Genomic DNA, 22,885 nt, shown 5'->3' with positions numbered 1-22,885 from the left:
AAACCTTATTCTTAAATAAATTATTAACAATTGTCAGATATAATTTTTTTTCCTATAACTTGTTTCATTCTAGTATCCTATATTCATAAGCGAGTGGATACCTGTATTTAAGGGAATGCCTACTATACTTTTGGGCTTTATAATAACAATAACATGTAGATATATTTAATAAATTATAATGTATATAGTTAAATAAACATAAATATAATTTTTTAACTAATATTGTGATTATTAGTCCTATTGATATGTTTTCCTTGAATTTAGTATATTTCTCTCAGACAGCTATAATTATTTATGATTTGTACTTTTGTAATCAATTTTTGCTGATGTGTTATCACAGGGGTGTCCAACTTGCATGGCCTCAAGGGCCAAAACTTAAACCTCTGATCTGGTTGCGGGCCATATACTAATTTTATTAAAGTAACAACAAAATAATGAGAGGTATAAAAATAATTAAAACAAAAAAGTAGTATTATTTCTTTTATTACTCAACATCTACATTTTTTATATATACAGAAAATGTAGACTCTACATTGTAGAGATAGTTTTTTCAAGAACTAAGACAAACATTGTAATACAAATGAAAATATATTTAATGTGAAGACTGTGGTCGATCGGCTTCATCCACCAATGAAGAAATGTCCACTGCCAGTTCAGTTGTAGACAGTCTCATGAGATGACGTAAGGTAGAATCGGTAAGGTTGCTTCTGTTGGGGTTTTTAATGTATTTCATGTAGGAAAAGGCATTTCACATATATATGTGCTTCCGAACATTGATGTCATTTTCAGTCCAAAATCTGGCAGGTTTGGGAATTTCTCCTTAGACAGCAATTTGAAAAATTCAGGCCCCTTTTCTTGTCGGGGGATTAGAAACATGTCAGCTTGAAGGTCACATAACTCAAGTTGTAAGTCAGGTGAAAATACCAGTTTGCTGTTTAAGCTTTTTCTTCAAATCTGCAACTAGCGCACGCCGACTTTCATTTGTATACATAGCATACTTCTTTTCATGCATTGTTGTGTAGTGTCTTCTCACATTATATTCTTTAGGCACAGAAACAACATTCATGCACACTAAACACTGCAACTTTCCATTATTGTTAGTATTCAAGTAATCACTCTCCCAACTTTCATTTATAACTCCTGTTCTCACTGTCAATTTTACGTTTTACACTCATAATTATATTGAAGTTTAAGGAATCAAGACAAAAAATTAAATAATTAACTAAGATATGTAACAGACAACTCGTCGAAGCACACTGGCGCGTGGCGATTAACGGCGCGACGGACACTTGACAGTTTATTATGACTGATTAAAAATAGAACACATATAATTCAGTGAAAACCCGCACACTGATAAGTAATAGTCAACACAAAACACTTTTGCTCTTTAGTCATTTCTAGTCATGACTAATCGTGTTTTAATATAATTGATAATTATTAAACTGTTTTTGTATAATATATTTTATGCCTATAAGTATATACTCGTATATGTATACCTATAAATATTTTTTATTATGTATTTTGTGTTTTTCTTTTTTTCATCTTTTTTTACAATGGTAGCATTTAAAGAAAATAAATGATTTCCGTAAAGCCTTACGCGGGCTACAGTTAATAGCATCGCGGGCCGGATACGGCCCACGGGCCGCCAGTTGGACAACCCCGTGTTATCATAATAAGTTTTTGCACGAAAATTTAGTTTTAGTTATTATTATATGAAACATGATTTATTTTTTGGCGAATATATTAGAATAAATTACTTTTAATTTATGCAACATCAATTAAAATAAGAAATCCTCATTTTTAGACATATGTTTTAGGGGCCCCGTTTACTACATTTAGGGGGATGCCCGAGCACACATATGACTATACTCTGATAATGTATAATGTTAATTTTGCAAGTAGTAATTGGCTTATATTTGTTATTTAAAAATAACAAATTATTTGTTATATTATTACAACATAAAATATTCTGCGATTATACATAAATAGTTAAAGATATGATTTAATAAGACAAACATGCGCTATAGAATAATAATTTTAGTAAAAATCGTTTTGAAACTTAAATGAGAATGTATAAAAATTTTTTTAACTTAACCAGATCTTAGTATTTCATCGGTTAATATTATTCATAATTAAAATTAATAATTTTAAATAAAAAATATTCACATTTAAATTTTTTTTTTTCTGGCGGCATATGCGACAATGAGCAACGATGAGACAATCCATGTCCAATATTACCTAATATTATACATAATCTATGTCCAATATTATTTGTCTTATTCTATTTGTGTCTGTTAAATATTGTCATTCTTACAAATTATATTTTTTATAATTCCTGTCCATTGTATATATTAACACTAATAAAATAAAAAAATAAATTATAATTTATTTTTCTTTAATTCTCAAAATGTAATTGAATATTAAAACATTTTATTTATTTTACATATTATAATAAACAGCCGAAATCTAAGAGCCGATCCAGAGTGAAACGAACTTACGATAGACAAACACATACCTACATACTCCCACGAATTCTGGTACGTCGTTTTTCTTTTGAATAACAACTGTAATTATAATTAAATCAATTTTATGTTTTTTACTTACTATTTTATTTTTTTATATTTAATTCATTGCCTTTTTAAACTTACAATAATTAAGTATTCTAAGTTATGTAAATAATATTTTTCCATTACTTAAATCAATTTTTTGCATTCAACATTCATTTAAATAATTAATACTCTAAATTTATAAATTTAATAGTATTAGTAATTTTTTTTTATTATTATTAAATACATTTTTTAAATTTCGTCTGCATAAGTAGTCTCTAGACTTCTGGATAGCTCTTTTCATTTCTTTCTTTTGTCATTAAAGCATTCATTTTTGTTGTAATTTAAAGTATAATGTTTTTAATAATATTTACTTATGTTTTCTTTAGTACATTAATAATGTTTAAAATTACAATATAAATTATATTTCCCTCGGCCTCCAAGCACCAGGAAATTAAGCCTTTTTTAACGTTTTTCTTTTATCGCAATTGAGAAGTATTTATGAATATTATTTATTGTTATAAGACATAATTTTTAATGTTTAATCCATATTTCAAATTAAAATACATTGTTGTATTTGTAGATAATTATATTCTAACATACACTATAGAATAATAATTTTAGTAAAAATTATTTTGAAACCATAATGAGAGTGTATAAAAACTATTACAACAATAACAGACTTCAATATTCCATCGGTTAGTTTTAAAATTTATTGTTGTAAATAAAAAACATTTAAATTTAAATAATAATTTTTGGTGGCACACCGCGGATGGAGCAACGATGAGACAGATACTCTATGTCTAATATTACTTGTTTTATTCTAATTATATTTGTTAAATATTGTCATTATTACAAATTATATTTTTTATGACTCCTGTCCATTGTATATATTAATACTAATAAAATAAATAAATAATTATTTATTTTTCTTTAATTATTTAAGTGCAATTAATTATTGAAATATTGTATTTGTTCTTTTTATTAGAGCAAACGCTGAAATCTAGAAACCGATCCTGAGTGAAATGAACTTACGAATGACAATCACTTATCTACTTACTCCCAGGAATAACGGTACGTCGTTTTTATTTTGAATAACAACTGTAATTATAATTAAATCAATTCATTTTTTATTTTTTAGTTACTATTTTATTTTTTTATATTTAATTCATTACCTTTTTAAACTTACAATAATTAAGTATTCTCGATTACGTACATTATATTTTTTCATTACTTAAATCAATTTTTTGCATTCAATATTCATTTAAATTATTTATACTCTAAATTTATAAATTTAATAGTATTAGTAATTTATTGTATTATTATTAAATATATTTTTTTTGTGTTGTCTGCATAAGTAGTCTCTAGGCTTCTGGATAGCTCTTTTCATTTCTTTTTTTTGTCATTAAAGCATTCATTTTTGTTATAATTTAAAAAATGTTTTTAATAATATTTACTTATGTTTTCTTTAGTTCATAAATAATGTTTAAAATTACAATATAAATTATATTTTCCTCGGCTTATAGGCACCAGGAAACTAAGTCTTTTTTAATGTACTTCTTTTATCGCGATTGAGAAGTACCGGTTTATAAATATTAATTATTGTTATAAGACATAATTTTTAATATTTAATCCATATTTCAAATAACAATGCATTATTATATTTGTACATGATTACCTATATTCTAATATGAGCTTTAATTAATTTAATTTAATAAATTAAATTAAATTGAAAGTTTATCATTTCACCGATAACCCAAATTTATAAATTTTGGTCTAATTAATACATTTAATTCTTCTAAAGCTTTAAATCTTGTTCAGTGTTTAAACGTTTGAAAGGATTAGTAATTGTGTTAAACATTGCATTTATTTCAACAGTTGATTTAACATTATTTTTTAACTGAATATTTACATTATTCTGAATTTGTGGTAAAAAATCTTTCAAAAATGATGTGAAATCATCTATAATAGTTTGAATTTTATTTCTTGGCACACCTGATTCATTATACCATTTTGATAGTAACATTAATGCTTAATCATAACAAAAGATTCATTGTTTTAAATTAAATTGTTAGTGGTTGCTTGAGAATTATTAATATTAATATTTTAATTATCAGTTTTATGACCCATATTTACAAGTTCAAAAGGATGAGGTTGAACATTTTTTGGATTTTGAATAGTAGTTTGTTCAACATTTAAATTATTACCATGATCTTTAATATGCTTTTTAAATGATTTGATACAGTTAAAAACCTTAAAACAATTATTTTCAAGACATTTATAAGGAGATATATTTTGATGGTAAACTTTAAGATGTAGAAATAATAAATCATAATTACTGAATAGAGAAAAGCATTTAAAACATTGAGGCAATATTATATTTAACAATTTTTAAATGTATTAAAAATAAAGGATAAACATAAATAATATATGAGGTACAAAATATCTACTAAAGAAATATTATAAATGAAAAAAATTATTATTATTATTATTATTGTTTGAATAACTTATCTTTAATATAAAAAAAATATATATTATAAAATAGCTTATAAATTTAATCACTGTTACTAATTAATTTAAAATCACTTATAATATTATCAACAAATTGATATCTTTTATCTTTTTTTAAATATATATCATAAAAAAATTTTTGAATAAATTCCCATATGTGATTTGATTGAACAGGGTATATTAAATTTAAGGCAAAAAAACTTTTAAAACAAATATCAATTGCTTTTAGTGGCGTTTCAACTTTAAATATATACTTATTTATAATTATATACGATGCTGTCACAACCAATTCGTTCTGAGGATCTGAACATATCAAAGCAATATATGGCTGAACAGTTATACCAAATGAAGTAGCCTTTGTATTTTTGATGCTAATAACTTCATTTAATTGAGCAACATTCTGTAAAAAAAAATTATTTATATTAAGCGCAATGTTCAACATGTTATTTTTTATAATTACATTACTTTTATAACACAGATGAACCCTTCTAGAATCTCTTCATTTGATGGTCTCCAGGTTAGGTTTTTTGTTCCACCATTATTTGAACACAATCTAACAGTTATTGATGGAAATAACCTTGGAATTAATAACAATGCAGCAGTAATATGATCTGGAAAGTAAATACAAAAAAGGAGTTTTTAATACTATACAAAATAATAAATATCTTAATAAAATAAACTCTTCTATTGCCTGGTGAATCAAGAGTTTTAATGTCTGACAATACTAAAAAGTTTGGGTCTTTTACAAGTTTGGGTATAAACTTTTTTATATATTTTGGTAAAATTTTGACCAAACTGGGAAATCTGTCATATAGCATAACATCTTTTTGTGAATACATTTCATTAAAATCCATTTCAATCTAGAAATATACATTATCATTGATTCATTATAATAGTAGGTATCCAATATAATACTTTATTATTTCTAAGTGTAAATTAAAAATCAACTAAATTTATTATACATGGATGTTTTTAATATTGACTATAACAAATTAAGTTTTACTAACCAACTGATAACCTTGACTATCTCTAATAGATGGAAATTCTTTAAAATAGTATAGTTCTTCTTGGCATATTATCATTTTATTATATCTATAGTCCCTAGTATTTTTCCATTTATCCATCAATATATTCATAGGTTCAAGGTTATTTTTTAGCCACAATATATCATTCTCAATAACACCTGAATGTTAAGTTAAAAATAAAACTTTTTTATAGGTACAGGTATAAAAAGTAATATTTAAACCTTGATCAGCAATATTATCAGTAGAATAAATGATACGATCAGACTTATTTGATATGTTGTCATTTAATTTCCTAATATCTTTTCGAACATTACAATAACGATCCCATAACTTTCCACGATTTGGTCTAATATGTCCATTCTCTTTCTTGTAGGGTATAAAGTAAGTATGCACAGACTCATTTGGAAAAAGTTGAACAATATTTAAAGAAAGCTGCTGTATTGTACTTATAGATATTTTTTCATTGTGATTATTATGTAAATGATGGTCTATAATTAATCGTACAAGCTTGTTTCTCATATTAAATGTAAGAAAATTATCTTTTTGATAACATTCATATATATACTTCCCTTCATGAGAAGACATCAAAATATCTTTAAGTTGTTGTTCTGTAGATTGAACAATATTTTGCTAAAAATAATCAATGTTCAATTAGAATTGATGAAAATAATAATTATTAAAATTAGTTTAAAATATAATAGCACTAAATAACAGCAAGTATTGTTTTATTAATTTTTTATATTTTCCACTAAGTTCAGACCAAGGTATACCTAACATGGCCATATTCAGAGGGAATTTTTCGGGTTTAACCCTCCTCCCAGATATTACATTGAAAAACATTTGTATTGACTTTCTTTGATAATCCTAAAAATCGTGAAAAAAAAAAAAAAATAAATATATATATATATTTCAAATTCTTGAAAATGATGTTAGTTTTATATTAAAATGAACCCCCCCTCAAAAAATGAAAGCTGAATACGACCATGATACCTAACCTGTGTTTGGAAAATAAACAACACAAAAATAATCATACCTTTGCATTAGCTACATTCACATTTATAGAATGATTAGTTTGAATATCCTTGTTATTCTCTTCAATAAATTCTACTGGAATATTTTTTATATCTATTTCAGTTATATTAAAATCCAATTGCACAATCTCAGATTCATTGCTACATTCCATTTCGTTTTTTATATCTTCCTATTAAAACAAGTATTTTACACTAATCTAATACTAAAAAAATAACTGATTAAATTACCTCCATTTGCATGTTTTGTTTTAAAATATTAAGTTGGTTAGTAAACTTTGAACGTACTCCAATTTTTGGTATTAACTCTTTAATCATAGATTCTGTCAATCTAATTAATGAGTTTTTGTCAATTTCTTGTTCTAATTTGAAGTATTAAAATATTGGTTATATAGTAAAACAAAAAAACTAATTTGAAAATAAAGTTTAAAAGATTACCTACTTAAATTATGATAAATAATATAAGTACATGAAATAAATTATATCTAATACATTGATGAATACTTTAATACAGTTTAGATACCTTTAAAAACACCTAATAATGTATGCAGATCCCATTCTTTTAATTTTGACACCGTATAATAATCCATTGTATTCTATAATCCAGAAAAATTATAGTTATACAAAATTAATATAAAATATAAGTTTTGTATAAAATGTATTATGTACCTCTATATTATTATGAACTAAAAAAGTATATTTTGAAAAAATATGAACTTAGGATAGGAACATATATTGGCTTTCAAATAATACATAGGGCCAGAATTTAGCTTTAGTTACCAATTCAGAAAAAAATGTATGCATTTAACTTTAAAAATTTAATGTGATAGATGGATATTATGAATTATGATAGATGTGGCGGGTAATCGTGGACATTGTTACAATATATAGTTAAAGGACCATGAAACAAAAAAAAATGACTTTGATTCAATTAATAGGTAATTAATTAATATAACCAACGGTGGTATTAAAATTTGTGTATGTCGATTTGTTGAGGTGCTAGAGCCCAAGAGAGATAGGCGCGTGACGTCATAAGATCACACGGCGCGGCGGCGGCCTATACTTTTATACAAAAATCGCCGACACGGCCTAGGTTATTTATTTATATTTTTTGTTATATTTAACAAAAATTACAAATTAAGACAATAGTCATAAGAATGTAGGTTTTAATACAATTTGGTATACGTTTGGTCGTATTAAATTTAAATGTACATAATTAATGTTTATTTCCTATAAGTTAATATAATATTAGAATAGCTAATGAAATAATATTTTTTCAATATTTCACGTAAATATATATATATATATATATATATTTATGAATAAATATGTATTATACTAAAAAATAAAAATTACAATTTAAACATTTTGAACAGAATTATAAAATTAAATTGAAAATCTTGAATATCTTTTAGGACGTATTTCTTCAATATTTGGTCTTGGTATTGGAGCTATAGACTTGGGAATTTCTATTTCTTCTGGAATTGTTATAATGCTATATTCGTTTGTTTTTTTTTAGCTAAATCAAGTACTTCATGCATAATTTGTTTTCGCCAATCAGTATCAGTACGCTCATATACATTTTTTATTGTATATTTTCCTAACGGTTTTGAGTATACCATTTTATCACCTACTAGTTGTTTGTTTGTAGTGTAATTATGGTCCAATATAGCCAAAATAGATCTTATGTACATACCTCTATATTTCAGATGTATCCGTTTTGGCATATATTTTAACCTTACATTATGATAAGATTCCAAACGGCCAGTATGCACAAAATGTTTTGCATGTGGTAAATCTTTTATAAAATCTTTTGCAGTTATAACTTTTTTTAATGCATAATATGATTCGTCATCGGATTTTAACCACAATTTATTATTTATTTCTTCGTTTGTTAATGGATCATGATCGCACGTTTTTATCGTAAATCTAATACATTTATTACATATACACCAATCGTTTACATTCATTTTTGAACGACCTTCTAATTGTACTCCTATATCTGGTTCATTTGTACCTGGCTGAATATCAGCCATATCAATATCGTTCACAGTGGGCTCAAAACTATATGGACGTATTGACATATTTAAATATTTGTAATACACTGTCAAAAACCAATAAAAATTGTTTTAATACATATTTTGCCTATGCTAGAACACTTCTTATTATAAAATGTAACATAATATAGGTACTAAACTATTTCAACTTTTTATAAAATATTTAAGCATGTAATTAACAAATTATTATTATTAATAAATAAAATAAATTTAACTATAGCATTATAATATTATAATTTATAATACATTACTTTACCTCGTAAAATAAGATCCCAACGATAAAAATATAAAAATTGAAAACTACGTTCGTTTATAAAGACGTGTAAACGTAAAATGCGGTTGATCGTCGTTCATCGACATAGAATACGTTTTATTTTTAATAAAAATATAATTATCCAAATAGAGTATTTTTATTCGTCCGTTCATTGTTGTGACTACGAAGTTATTTATAGCAGAATTTAATATAACAAAATGTATAAATAATAACCTAGGCCGCGTCGGCGATTTCTGTATAAAAGTTTAGGCCGCCGCCGCGACGTGTGATCTTATGACGTCACGCGCCTATCTCTCTTGAGCTCTAGCGACTCAACGAATCGACGTATACAAATTTTAGTACCACCGTTAGTTATAGTAATTAACTATCTATTGAATAAGTAAAAATAATTTTTTTGTTTCATGGTCCTTTAACAATCAAAATACGATAAATTATTACTAAACTGATTTAGGAGGTGACTACAATATTACAGTCGTTGCCAGATAAATTGAGACGGCGGCGGCGGCGCTTTTCATTAAGTGTAGCCCAAACTAGTCGCTGATAATGTGGTGCAAAGGTCTTACAGTTAGCTACGACGCGCGCAGTTACCAGTTCGAACCCGACTTAGTGCAAAAAATTGTCTGCAGAATTTTCTGTTCTCTCTCCCGTTCTGGTTGCCCTACACTGCTAAAAACAACTAACCTAACCCGATGTGTTTTGACCGCGCAAGCACTTCAGTCGTATCAACAATATTTGTTTATAATAATGCATATAGATGTTGTTATTATTTCATCATATTATTAATATTATGTGTTATTATTATATTAATTATATTATTTTACAATTTCTACTTTTTGTTCTTTTTTTTTTTTTTTTTTTTTTTTTTAAATATATAAAATTTACAATCTGTATATAAAAAAAAATACAATAAGCAAATATGTTAACAATATATGACGGACAAGAAACAGCGATTTGGGAACCTATCCAGTGATAGGACCCATGACGTGACTGCTAAACTAGCACATTTTCAGTCTAAAAGATCACGACACCAACAACGTTTGAGCCGACGGGGGGGGTTGTCCGGGATTGATACCGTGTGTTGATTTGCGATAAGTGGGTTGGGATGGAGAAATAATTTTGAGTGGAACTTTTTGTAGTAAGTTTTAACTAAATTATCAACTGCTTCTATGTTTAAATCTTTGTGGAGGGTATGATTGGAAATATACCAAGGAGCGGACGTGATTGTACGGAGAGAGATCGATTGGAAGGCTTCGATAGTTTTTAATTGTGATGGTTTGGCACAACCCCATATTTGTGCACCATATGACCAGATTGGACGTAGCATTGCTTTATATAAAATTAATTTATTATGAAGTGGAAGTTTAGATTTTAGTAAGGGACGTAATAGGTGTAGTCTAGAATTGAGTGACTTTCTTTTGTTTTTAAGGTGAGGGCCCCAGGTTAAACGTTTGTCTAAAATAATACCAAGGTATTTTACTTGAGATGAGGAGGGAATAGGAATTTCATGGAGGGTGGGAGTGGGTAGATTTTTTTTATTTAGAGTGAAAGGAACATGAACAGATTTGGCGGCATTAATTTTAATTTTCCAATTAGAGGACCATTTATCTATAAGATCTAGGTGGTTTTGAAGGGCGTTGAATGCTACGGTTGGATTCTTATTGGATGATAGGATCGCTGTGTCATCAGCATAGGTAGCTATGATGGTGTCATTGGTTTGAGGTATGTCAGAAGAGAAAATATTGTAGAGATCAGGAGAGAGATCGCTTCCTTGAGGAACACCTGCTAGGATTGGAAAGACAGAAGAAAAAGAATTGCCTTGACGAACTTTAAAGGTTCTATTTTCAAGGTAAGAGCGAATTAGTAAGTAAAGTGGAGCAGGGAGGAATAGTTTCAGTTTATATAGTAAGCCATTGTGCCAAACCCTGTCAAAGGCTTGAGCAACATCTAGGAAGACTGCCGGGCAATAGTTTTTATTTTCGAAGGAGGAAGAAATTTTGTCGACTAGTCTGTGAACCTGTTGTATAGTGGAGTGGTGTGCTCGAAAACCAAACTGAGCGTCGGGAATAATTTTATGTGATTCAATTATTGGTCTAAGTCTTTTTAAAATAATCTTCTCGAATAGCTTACCAATCACTGGGAGTAGACTAATGGGTCTATATGAGGTTGCAATATTGGTTGGTTTTCCTGGTTTAAGTATGAGGATAACAATTGATAATTTCCAGATGGTAGGGAAATAAGACAATCTTAACATGGAATTAAATAAGAAAGTTAGCAAAAGGATTGTTTTTTTGGGGAGATATTTTAAAATCTTATTTGTTATTAAGTCATGACCTGGGGATTTGTTGGGCTTCAATCTTTGGATCAAGTTAGCAACTTCATATGGGGAGACATGTTTAATAGGGAGAGACATTGGTAGTGGAGCATCAAGAAAATCATTTATTTTGGCTAGTTGTGTGGTACTTGGAGTAATATCAAGGTGAGGTTTGAAAATATTCGAGAGGTGTTCCCCAAAAAGATTGGCCTTATCTAAGTCTGAAAGAGCGAGCGATCCATCTGCTTTTTTAATAGGACAAGAGAATTCTTTTAATTTTAGCATGTTTTTAGTTGTTTTCCACAATGTACCGTCTTGTGTGTTTAAAGATTTAAATTTTGTGACAAAAAGGTCATTTTTGTATTTTTGGATTAGTTTTTTAATGGTGTTAGATAGATTATTGAAAGCTGACTTGTCTGAAGGTAGTCTTGATCTTTGCCAACGGGAGCGAGCCCTGCGTTTTTCAGCAATTAAAATATTTATATTCGGAGGCAGGATAAAAGATTTGAGATTTGAGTGACATTTCTGATTGGAAGGATAAGAGCACTCGTAGACAGCTGATTGAATTGATTTAACTAATTGATGAGCTGCGGATTCAATTTCATTGCATGTTTTAAGGGAAATTTTTAGGTTCGTAGAATTTTCTAATTTTGATGAAAATTGTTTCCAGTTAACTGGACCTTTGGAAAGGGAGGGACGCGAAGGAGTTAGAGTTGGGAGCTCCATAATTTTTAGTAGAACGGGTGAATGATCAGAAGATAGGTCACATAAGTTTTGAATAGTATGATTTAAATGGTTGGGTATTGACGATATAAAAAAGTCCAGTAGGTCAGGTTGACGGTTCGAATGAGTAGGCCAGTAAGTAGGACCAGGGGGTGAAATAGTTGAAAAGCCGTTCATTTGAATGGAATTATAAAATAGGTATCCTCTACGATTTTCGACACGGCTGCCCCATAGGGGGTGCTTGGCATTAAAATCACCACCGGCGATGAAGTTGCGCCCTAAGGAGTAAAAAAACTGATCTAAGTGGAGTTGAGATATTTGAGGTGAAGGAGGACAGTACACTGCAGAAACAGTAATAGGAGTATGATTTATTGAAATAGAAATGCTGGTTGCTTGAATAGAGGGGATTTGAAAACTCGGCAGAGGATGATGTTGGATTATGGAAGATATTAGAATTGCGGAACCCGCGTGAGACGTACCATCTGGATGGTTGGTTTTGTAAATATTAAAGCCGGGGAAAAAATGACTGGAATTAGTTGAATAGTGAGTTTCGGTGATTAGAGCTATGTCGATTTGATTTACTATAAGAAAGTTAAGTAGTTCGGACTCATTCTGTTTGAGTCCGTTGGCATTCCAAAGAATGATTTTAAGAGTTTTATTGTTGGTGAGATTATTTGTCATTATGTGAAATAAGTTTATTTATTACAGTGGTGAGTAATTGAATTAGTGGATTGATCAATTGTTTGAACTCAGTTAAAAAAGATGAAAGTTGATTATTTGAGATACTATCAGTGGAATTAGATTGGGAATCAGTTTTACTTGAAGAGCTATGGCTTTGATGATTTTGGGTAAGGTTAGGAAAAATTTTGTTGTCATTCATGTTAGGAGGGGGGGGATGGGTCGTTACACTGGATAGCGTTTCCTGCTTATTTACAATAGTGTTATTATTTACATGATTTTTTAAATTTGAATTTGATTTGAAGTTTGAACGCTGTAAGCTTTTATGGACTGAACATCCTCGATAGTTTGCGGTATGGTTTCCTCTACATAAGGCGCAGGTTGGAGGAGTATCTTTTGATTGTGTACACTGTGTAGTGGGATGGAAATCGGCACAACGAACACATCTGGGAGGATGAGCGCAGTATCCTTTAGAGTGACCATATTCTTGGCACTTGGAACACTGAACGATTTCACGTCTTTTATGTGGCTCTTCTACCTTTATTTTGGTATGAAGCAGCGAGGTCAATTTGAAAATCTCATTATTGATTTGAGCGGGTTCAAGATCAACAAAAAATATTGGGAGGGGACGTTTTGAAGATTTGTGGATAACATTTGAAACTTGGCGGACAGAATATCCGATATCTTCAATGGCAGCACCTACTTCGGAAGTTGAAGAAGACGGATGCAAGTTGCGTATGACAATGCGAAAAGCTTTATCTTCACGGGCTTGATAAGTGTGATATTCGGCATTGCCTATTTTCAGGTATTTTATGACTTCTCTGTACGAGTCAGGGTTGGTAGTGTTAATTTTAAGGTTATTGACTGATGACTTAAAGCTGAAGGACTGTGGGCCGATCAGCTTTATTAATTGATTTCTTAATTCAATGAAATCAGAAACGTTTCGTACAAATATTGGTGGAGGTAATGGGATGTGGTTTGGTTGATCGACATTATTCGTTTCAATATTGTTTACATTATCATTATCATTGTCCGGTACTTGGAGGTGGTTAAATCTATTTGAACTGACAAAGACGGGTTTTGATTTCTTATTGTCGGGTGTTCCGGTTGGGCTGGTAGAAGAAAGATTACGTTTTGAATTATATGTGACTAATTTAAAATCTGGGTCATTAGGAATATCGTCCGTAAAGACATCATTTGAAGTATCCGATAAAGTTGAAACGTAATGTGTACGATTCGAATTATTATTAGACAGATTTGGTTTTATTGTGTTCGTATGTTTAATGGTAGTGTGAGAACTGCTCGATGACGGTCTATTAGTGCGGGTCATTATTAATGAGATAGGATAAGAACGACCGCCGGCTAGGCCGGGGAGTTCGAAGATAAGTATTACCTGCTATAATTAAATAACAGAGCGGTAAATGATTGAATTAATTAAAATTACCAAATTTTCACCGCTGATGGGTAAAAAACACTCTGTGACTTCCGAAGGACAGCAGATTTGGCATCAGCGTGACAGCATGAAACGATTGGTGTTAATTCCAAGATTATCGGACATTTTTCGGATGACAGAAAAAAAAAAAAACACTGTGGAACAAGAGTGAGAGCACGTAACGCCACGGTGTACGACGAGCGAATGACTTTTTGTTCTTAAATAAAAAATTATTATCAGAATATATGATTTGAAATTAATATCGTAAAATATTTTTTGTAACAATAGTTGGTTTATTGATATATTTTCAGTAATAATATTGAAATACGGAGGACCACTGGTTTTCCGTTATCGCGCCGCCGTCGCCGTCTCAATTTATCTGGCAACGACTGTACAACTTTAACAAAAATGTGAGGAGGCTTCGAAGTTTTTTAGAGGGATTATAAGAATGAAAACATTTATTTTAATGAATTTAATATATAACTTGCATTAAGTTCTACAAATATTTTATTTAAAATAAAGAATTATAATTTTTATTACAAAATTAAGTATTTTTATACACACCATCCTAGAATTCACAGAACGTGTAGACGAAACCCTAGCCAAATTTGGTAATTCTAACCATGAGTGAACTTGAAATTTGAATAAGTAAAATATTGAATTAATTGATTATGATACTACTTACCGAATTTCGATTGTCTTCGTCAAAGTAATAGGTACAACTATTATAAAATGTATTAAGAAAAACAAACCAAACACGTTTACAAAATGTAAATTAACACGTCACAAGGTAACGGAATTACGATTAGCACTTTGAAATGCAGAATGACGGAGGGCAGTCAGGCAATGCTATTCGTGCATCAAATGATAAAGACAGTTAAACTGTAAAAGACCCGTGTCCCGTAAACCACATCAGCGGGGGGGGGGGGGGTGACGACAATAAATCAACACAAATAATTTATGGGAAAACCACAGATATATACTATATATAGTATATAAATTATATACTATATAGAAAAAATGTTATTGTTCCTACCTGCACGAAATTTTCAGACATGCCTATGATAGTATATATATATATCTGCAGGGATATCCCATAATTATTATTCCAACCATAGAGTAATTACTCTATGATTCCAACATACTATTATTATAATTTCAATTTATTTTATATAGCTATATATTATACTATATATTAACCTATAGTTAAAAATATAGTTTGAATAGTTTAAAAATACTTCACTATAAATTAGAATTGTATGAACCAAACTGAATACTTAAATGTATCCCATAACTGTAACATTTAGTTATTTTTACAAGTATTATTCAACTATTCCTGAATAGTATACACAACTATTAGTTGTAATGTCACCTAAACAACTAGTTGCGGTAGCTACATAATAGTTAACCTAACTAGAAAATATTCAACTGTTAACTATTACAAAATTATTTTTTTCCGTGTAGTGTTTTATTAAAGGTCACTTTCAATATTTAATTTCGACAGACTTGTAATTTTTTTAGAACATTATTGAACGCACCACCCCAACCAATTATACCATAGTTAATGACCGATTCTACTAATGTTAAATATACTTGCTGCTATTTAGTCGAATCTAATATGTTTCGCAAATCTCTAAAAATATAAATTATTTTTCTTACTTTTTTACTTAGAACATTTATTTGGTCTTTCCACCTCATATTATTGCACATTTCAACTCCTAAGTGTTTAACACAGTCAGATATAATAATTGTTTCACAAAGACATTATGTTGGAATATAGCAAAATGTATTATGAATGTTTATACATTTTTTTGCTGGTATTGAATTTTTGGTCAAAACATGAAAAATGACGTGAGTTTTTTCAAAATTAAGAAATAGATTATTTTAGAGCTGCCATTGTGTTATTAATTTTAGATCTCTACTTATTAATTCAAATATTTCATCCCATGAGTCTGCTTCACATAGCAGTTTCATCCACGTAACAAATAATTTGCCTTTTAAGGGGAAGTTCATGGATTCCTATTTATTTGTACATTAAAGAAAATTGGTGAAATAACAGTACCTCGAGAGACTCCACATTTAATTTGTATGAAAGGGCTTGAAGTATTATTTATTTTGACACACTATTTTCTGTCAGTTAAATATGAAGAAAATGATTTTAGATTATCACCACAAATGTCTATTTGGTTTAATTTAGTTATAAGAATGTTGTGATCAATAGTATCAAAGGCTTTTGCTAAATATAGATAAACTGTGACAAATTTTTTATTATCATCTAAGGATTTGTAAATAAAATTAGTTAGTTTTGCTATTGCTTGATCAGTTCCTTTGCCTGGACGAAAAATGAAAAAGATTGTTATTTTCTAAAAAAGTAACTAAATTTTTTTTAATAATTTTCTCAAATATTTTTGCAATGTTAGAGATTATAGATATGGGCCGAAAATTATTTATTGAATTGGAATTTCTTTTTTTATGGATTGGTGTTACTATGGATAATTTAAATACATCAGGTATAATTGATTGTGAAAGAAAAAGATTAAACATATACTCTAGAGGAAAAACAAGGAAAGATATATTTTCTTTTAGTATTTCAACCGTTATACAATCAATTCCGGATAAAGATCGGTTTTTTAATTCTACTACACAATTTATTATTTCTTGTTCGTTAATACTATGAAAATTGTCAAAAAACGGTTTGTTAGGGGAATAATTATTTTTCATAGTCAACTGGTTATTTCCTTGAGTTTCTTTTTGATTTTGTTTGATTTTTTTTAATAAATCAGAAGAAATATTCATAAAATAGTCATTAAAATGTTTAGAAATGATTTCACTGTTTTCTTTGGAATACATTTTCTTACCCTCTTTTGTTATGAGATATTAAATTTTATTATTTATTGTATTCCTGTTAGTAAATTCATTAATTATTTTCCAACTCTCTTTCGGATTATCTTTATATTTTTCAAATTCGTTTTTATAATGTATATTTTTAGAATTTCTGATAAGTTGTGTAACTTTATTTCTAAATTGTTTATAGTATTGTTTTAAAATATCATTATTAGAGTGTTTTTTAACTTGTTAATGTAAATGATCTTTATGTATATGCTTTAATGAGAGATTTAGGTTTAATTTTTTTTAGTTTTGAAGAAATGTTTATATTATTGGTGGCTTTTTTCATTAAATTTTTTATAATATTTATAAAGTTATCTGTGGCTTCGTTTACGTCATTTTTATCTAGAACAGTTTCCCATGATTGAGTGGCAATAAAGTTTGAGAGCTTTGAGATATTTATTTTTTATGGGTAAATGGATTTGGAGTATTGTTTCTATTTGTTTTTAATTTCCGATACTGAGGAATATTGCGTAATAATCGGTTGTTGTATTTGGGCTAATTATAGCTTTGGAAAATTTTATAGATTTACATTTCATAAATATATGATGACAAGTATTAAGGCACACACGAATGAACATTGTGCGACGTTCGAAGTGAGCTCACTCGAAAGCGAACGAGCACGCATGAGCATTCTAACGAATTCTGTTCGTGTGGACACAAAATGTATGTGTGACGCACAAAATATACTATGCGTAGCTGTTCGAGCCCATTCCAGAGTCGAGCACAGTTGTTAACATACTTTAATAATCGAAACGTAGTGTTTTGGCTTAAATTCTAGATTTTCATACTAATTATTAATTTTTACCTTTTCCAGTTCCATAACTTTTTTTTACTTTCGCTTTTTCTCTACGATATGAACCCTGTCAACTTAGAATTTTTTTTTTTTAATTTCTTCAACCGGTCATTTCAATTCTTTTGCTAAGTGACATCAAGTATCATGTTTTTTTTACCATTTTTTGAAAAATATGATGAGTTTTTTGAGTTCCACAATACTTCTTGTTATCTAAATTCTTCAATTACATTCAAGCATTCTTTTCTATGCCAATCCATTTTCAAATAGTTGATAAAAACAAATGTAAAAAGTTAAGTACTTTTGTATTAATTATTTTAACGCACGTTTGAATTGATTTACCGTCCAAACGACGGCACGAATGCTCGTGGTAATTATTTGAGCATGACTGAAAAACCGACAGTGATCGGCTCGCCGTGCGAGTCCATTCGACCTATTCAGCGAACGCTCTCGAACGCTTGCGAATGCTCGCGAACGTCGTCTACACGGACGCATGATGGGTCGTACACGAACGTTCGTGAGCATTCGTTATTTTTGTTCGCTCGTGTGTACGCGCCTTTAGATGCATATCTAGTCATTTTGTTAATCATTTTCAAGTAGCCATCAATGTAAGGTATTTGTTTTGAATTGTCGTATCTTTTAACAAATCTATATTTATATTTTCTATTATGGTTTTATAATCAACTATAGCTGAATTTGCTTTAATAATATATATCTAGTTATATATTACATAGTGTATATATAATTTAATGTGTATATAGCGATGTTATATGTATACAAATATTCGGCGCAATCGATAGGTTTCTTACAGGTAAAAAGACCTTTTCAGTGGAGTCGATATACGCCCTTTTTTAACACCTCTCTGTGTTTTGAAAGTTACGCTTGTGTTTTATTTGATTTTTCACTAAGTAGGTATAGACCCGGCAAAATGCCCAATTCGGTATTCACAGCCACGCGTAATTTGATTTCGTTGTAAAATGATCCATATTACAAGAATTTGTAATGAGCATCTCACATACTCGTATAATCGATTCCTATAATACGGATTCAGAGGAGGAGGCGATCGCCCCCTTCTCTCTCCCCCCTTTAAAATACGCTCCTGTCACTGTTACTAAAGTTTATATATTTCGATTCATCGATCGTTCAAATCACGCGTGATCCAACAGGCGCATCTAAAGATAACAACTTGGGACGGCGGACAAGTCTGTAACAGGTTTAGACAAGTGCTAAGTCGGCACACTCATGTTTCTTTTAATACATAGTCTTATCGCGCGTTATTTGCGCGTCTATTCCAAGCGCACCCGAAATAGCTTACGTTTAAAGCAGGCTAATGTCTCTCTCCACTGACTGGTGGCACATGTCGTTCAAGTTCGGTGGCGGCGGCACTGACGGAGCGGTAAAGGCAAAACGTGCGCGTACTACTGGTCACGATGTGTATCAGCGATCTAACCAAGTGGCCGAGAGACACTGATACAACACGGAAAAGGACAGCGAAAAACGATAAGTGTGTTTCAATATGCTCTAACTTGGTGGCCGACCGACATTGATACAATATTCGGAGAACGGGGAACAACAAACGGCATGCGACGGACGGTGTAGCACTGCTATTACATTAATGACCGAACAAATAACAATCCTTCAATTTATAGCCGAAAGGACTGTTCACTGCTAACTTCATAATGTAATAGTTGAGTGCTTCGGAACTTGTGTTCAGACGCTGTTTATATAAACCATCCATCGTATGCCGACTGATGTAATCGATGTGTTTTCATTATGTATTTTGGTATTATTGTTGTCGACTATCGGTGTTCTTGGGTAGTCCTACAGTTTGCTACTGGTCCAATAAAGCACTTTACAATAGTTAACTATCACCTTCAATGTGTTAATTAACTATTAAGTGGATAAACAATAAGCTTTACTGACATGGGAATAGTAGTGGTGCGCCGTAGGCAATATAGTGGGGCTATATGCCGGTGTTGCTTCGTGTTAGGCCGTCACGCGGAACGGTGTAAGTACAGTAATGAATGCCAACTACGGCCCAATAAATTGTGTTCGTTACAATTTTTATTTATTAAATAATTTAATTTTACAAGATGCATTTCTTCTAATTTATGTTCAAAATATATTTAATAATATACAGTCTTAACTTTCTTACGATACATGAGTAATGTAACCGGGAATTGATTTTCTTTATTTCTTTTAGCATAGGAACCCCTTTAGCAGTGAAATGTGTAATCGAGAGGCCGATTTAGATTAAAGTGGACAACCAATGTCAACTACCTTTCCTCTCCATGTGTGGGTCTCGATCAACAGGATCAACTAGATCCTGGATCTAAGATCAAATAAGTGGCTGATCGGGTTCCGAGAATACAGTGGAGAATAAAATAATAACATGAATACTAAATATTTAATATGAATACTTTTAGATCATTATATTTACAATTATACAAGGGGCCGTTGGCAATAATCGGAATAATTCAAATAAGTTTTTTCAATAAGCCAATCCGGACCCGAAATCTCGTCGATCAAATAATCAGAGTTGGATGGGAATTTGTTGGCAATAATAAGGGCCGTTTAAATTTATATATCCGCTGGATATCTAACTGTGACAATTATTCAACGTCGCTGTCGTCGTCGTCGTCGCCAATGTGGTCACTGCAATCTCGTCCGCTGTTGCCGCCGTCGTTGCCGGAATCGTAGAACTGTTCTTCTCTTTCAATACTTCTAACTGGATTAATTTGAATGTTGAATTCTGTTGAATTTGTTTATTGAATGTGTTGGGGCCTCTTAATTGTACACGTTGATCTCCCGTGGGTTTGCTTGGATTTGTGCACTTGTTTGTTTTGGCAATGTAAAAGAGCATCTTTCGGCAATGTTTTGTTATTATATATATATATATTGTTGAGTATTTTTAAAAGTTTATTTTTATTTATATTTCTTCTTCTTTGTTAATTAACTAATTTTTTCTTATCCAGGTACCGAACTATTTTTGTTTAATTAATTTTTTTTAATAATTTTTGTTAATAAGATATTCCGTCGAGACTGGGGATTTTATGTTTACATTAACTAAAAGCTGTTTTGTGGCGTTGGAAAAATGCCATCCACATCGCCCAATGCATCCACATGCATTGCAATAGCCCCAAAAGGATATTTACAAATCCTTGTGGTTGGTCCTCCAGATTGGAGGTTGATCGATGGGAGAACACCTCATCATCGTAGAAAACTATTTATCAGGAATTCTTCAATCATCTCGAGCAAAATAATGGAATCAAGACTGGAGTTATCTATATTTAAGTATGGTATTTCGTTTTTTATTCACTATGGATTTTCTAGGTAGAGCGGAATAGAACTTGTGTTTTGGCTTCCAATAATAATAAGAATTATAATAAGAATTTAATAATTTAAAATTTGTCTAGTGTTGGATATTTTTGTTTTTTTATTTATAACAGTGGTTTTTCTTTTTTAATTTTTTTTGGTTTTTTAATTATGTAGTGTTGAATAGTAATTATGTGTTGACTTTTAATGAGGACTTTCTTTTTACTGTTTGATATAGGAATATTTATTATTCTTTGGCTGTTTTTTTTTTATTTTTGGTAGGTATAAATTTGATGAATTGGTGGCCTTTGATGTTGGATATAATTTTTGCTCTGTTTATGAGTAGTAGATCTTGAATTTTTTTTTTTTTTTTTTGTTGTTTGTAGGTAGGGTTGAATAGCTGTTCATTTGTTTTGGCTTCTAATTAGGGATCTTATTTATACAGTTTGATGTCTTATTAATTTATTGTTCTTCGGATTCTTGTTTTATGATTTGTGATAGGTAGTTGTTTGATGTATATTTGTCGTTTTGGTGTTAGATATATTTTTTTGTATACTTAATGATAGGGTACTTATTTCTTGGTTTATTATATTGTTTAGATGTTTTGTACTAAATGTTGAATAGTATTTATGTTCTGGTTTTAATTTAGGCATTATCTTATTACGGTTTGATTTCTCGTTGATTTATTGTGCTTTTGGTTATTGATTTAAGATTTATTATAGGTATTTGTTTGTTGTACTTTTGGCGTTATGGAGATATATATATTTTATGTGTATTTTTATGTCTGGTATACCTTACTTCTTTTTGGTTGTAGGTAGGATTGAACAGCTGGTCATTTGTTTTGGTTTATAATTAGAGATCTTCTTTTTACGGTTTGATGTCTCGTTGATTTTTTTTGTGCTTTTGGTTTTTGGTTTAAGATTTTTTATAGATATTTGTTTGTTGTACTGTAGGCGTTTTGGAGTTGTATATATTTAATGTATATCTTTAAGTTTGATAATTCTTAGGTACTTTTTTTACGCTTTTTTATAGGTCGTGTCGATTAGTATTTAAGTTTTGGTTTTTATTTTGGTATTATATTTTTTTTTTTTTTGGTGTTTGATATATTTGTTGTCTATCCTGAAGCGTAGGTATTCTAGAATATCTATTGTTTGGTTGTTTTTAGATAGTCTTGAACAGCTGTTCATCACCATTGGCTATGAATTAGGAAATTTCGTTGACTGATGTAGGTCTGATTTTTGTTCTTCGGAATTTTTTTGGGTATTTGTTATCCCCCAGGGGAACACGTTCTTACGTGTTTACGGGT

At 29.8% G+C, this 22,885-nt stretch overlaps 2 protein-coding genes across 2 annotated transcripts; both read right to left on the bottom strand.

Moving 5' to 3' along the window:
* Window positions 1-910: 910 nt before the first annotated feature.
* LOC112679640 lies at window positions 911-15,458 on the bottom strand. The gene is made up of 10 exons (XM_025549529.1): window positions 15,271-15,458; window positions 7,634-7,706; window positions 7,342-7,472; window positions 7,116-7,283; window positions 6,304-6,712; window positions 6,065-6,240; window positions 5,749-5,917; window positions 5,523-5,668; window positions 5,190-5,457; window positions 911-1,149 (listed from the first exon to the last, which is right to left on the bottom strand). The coding sequence occupies exons 2-10, from the start codon at window positions 7,698-7,700 to the stop codon at window positions 911-913; spliced, it is 1,773 nt and encodes a 590-aa protein (XP_025405314.1). The 5' UTR covers window positions 7,701-7,706; window positions 15,271-15,458.
* Window positions 8,546-9,680, bottom strand: LOC112679636. The gene is made up of 2 exons (XM_025549524.1): window positions 9,424-9,680; window positions 8,546-9,214 (listed from the first exon to the last, which is right to left on the bottom strand). The coding sequence occupies exon 2, from the start codon at window positions 9,192-9,194 to the stop codon at window positions 8,598-8,600; it is 597 nt and encodes a 198-aa protein (XP_025405309.1). The 5' UTR covers window positions 9,195-9,214; window positions 9,424-9,680; the 3' UTR covers window positions 8,546-8,597.
* Window positions 15,459-22,885: the final 7,427 nt, after the last annotated feature.

The sequence above is a fragment of the Sipha flava genome, unplaced genomic scaffold (assembly GCF_003268045.1).
Source record: "Sipha flava isolate LNK unplaced genomic scaffold, YSA_version1 165_pilon_pilon, whole genome shotgun sequence".
Classification (NCBI taxonomy): Eukaryota; Metazoa; Arthropoda; class Insecta; order Hemiptera; family Aphididae; genus Sipha; species Sipha flava.
The sequence above is the reverse complement of the archived record's forward strand: the minus strand, read 5'-3'. Positions and strand labels throughout refer to the sequence as shown.

Coding starts and splice junctions, on each gene's coding strand:
- LOC112679640 (XM_025549529.1), bottom strand. CDS start 7,700: ATGGATTATTATACGGTGTCAAAATTAAAAGAATGGGATCTGCATACA. Junction 7,284..7,341: donor AACAAAACATGCAAATGGAG/GTAATTTAATCA, acceptor TTGTTTTAATAG/GAAGATATAAAAAACGAAAT. Junction 1,150..5,189: donor GGAATTTATTCAAAAATTTT/TTTATGATATAT, acceptor TAAAATTGACAG/TGAGAACAGGAGTTATAAAT.
- LOC112679636 (XM_025549524.1), bottom strand. CDS start 9,194: ATGTCAATACGTCCATATAGTTTTGAGCCCACTGTGAACGATATTGAT.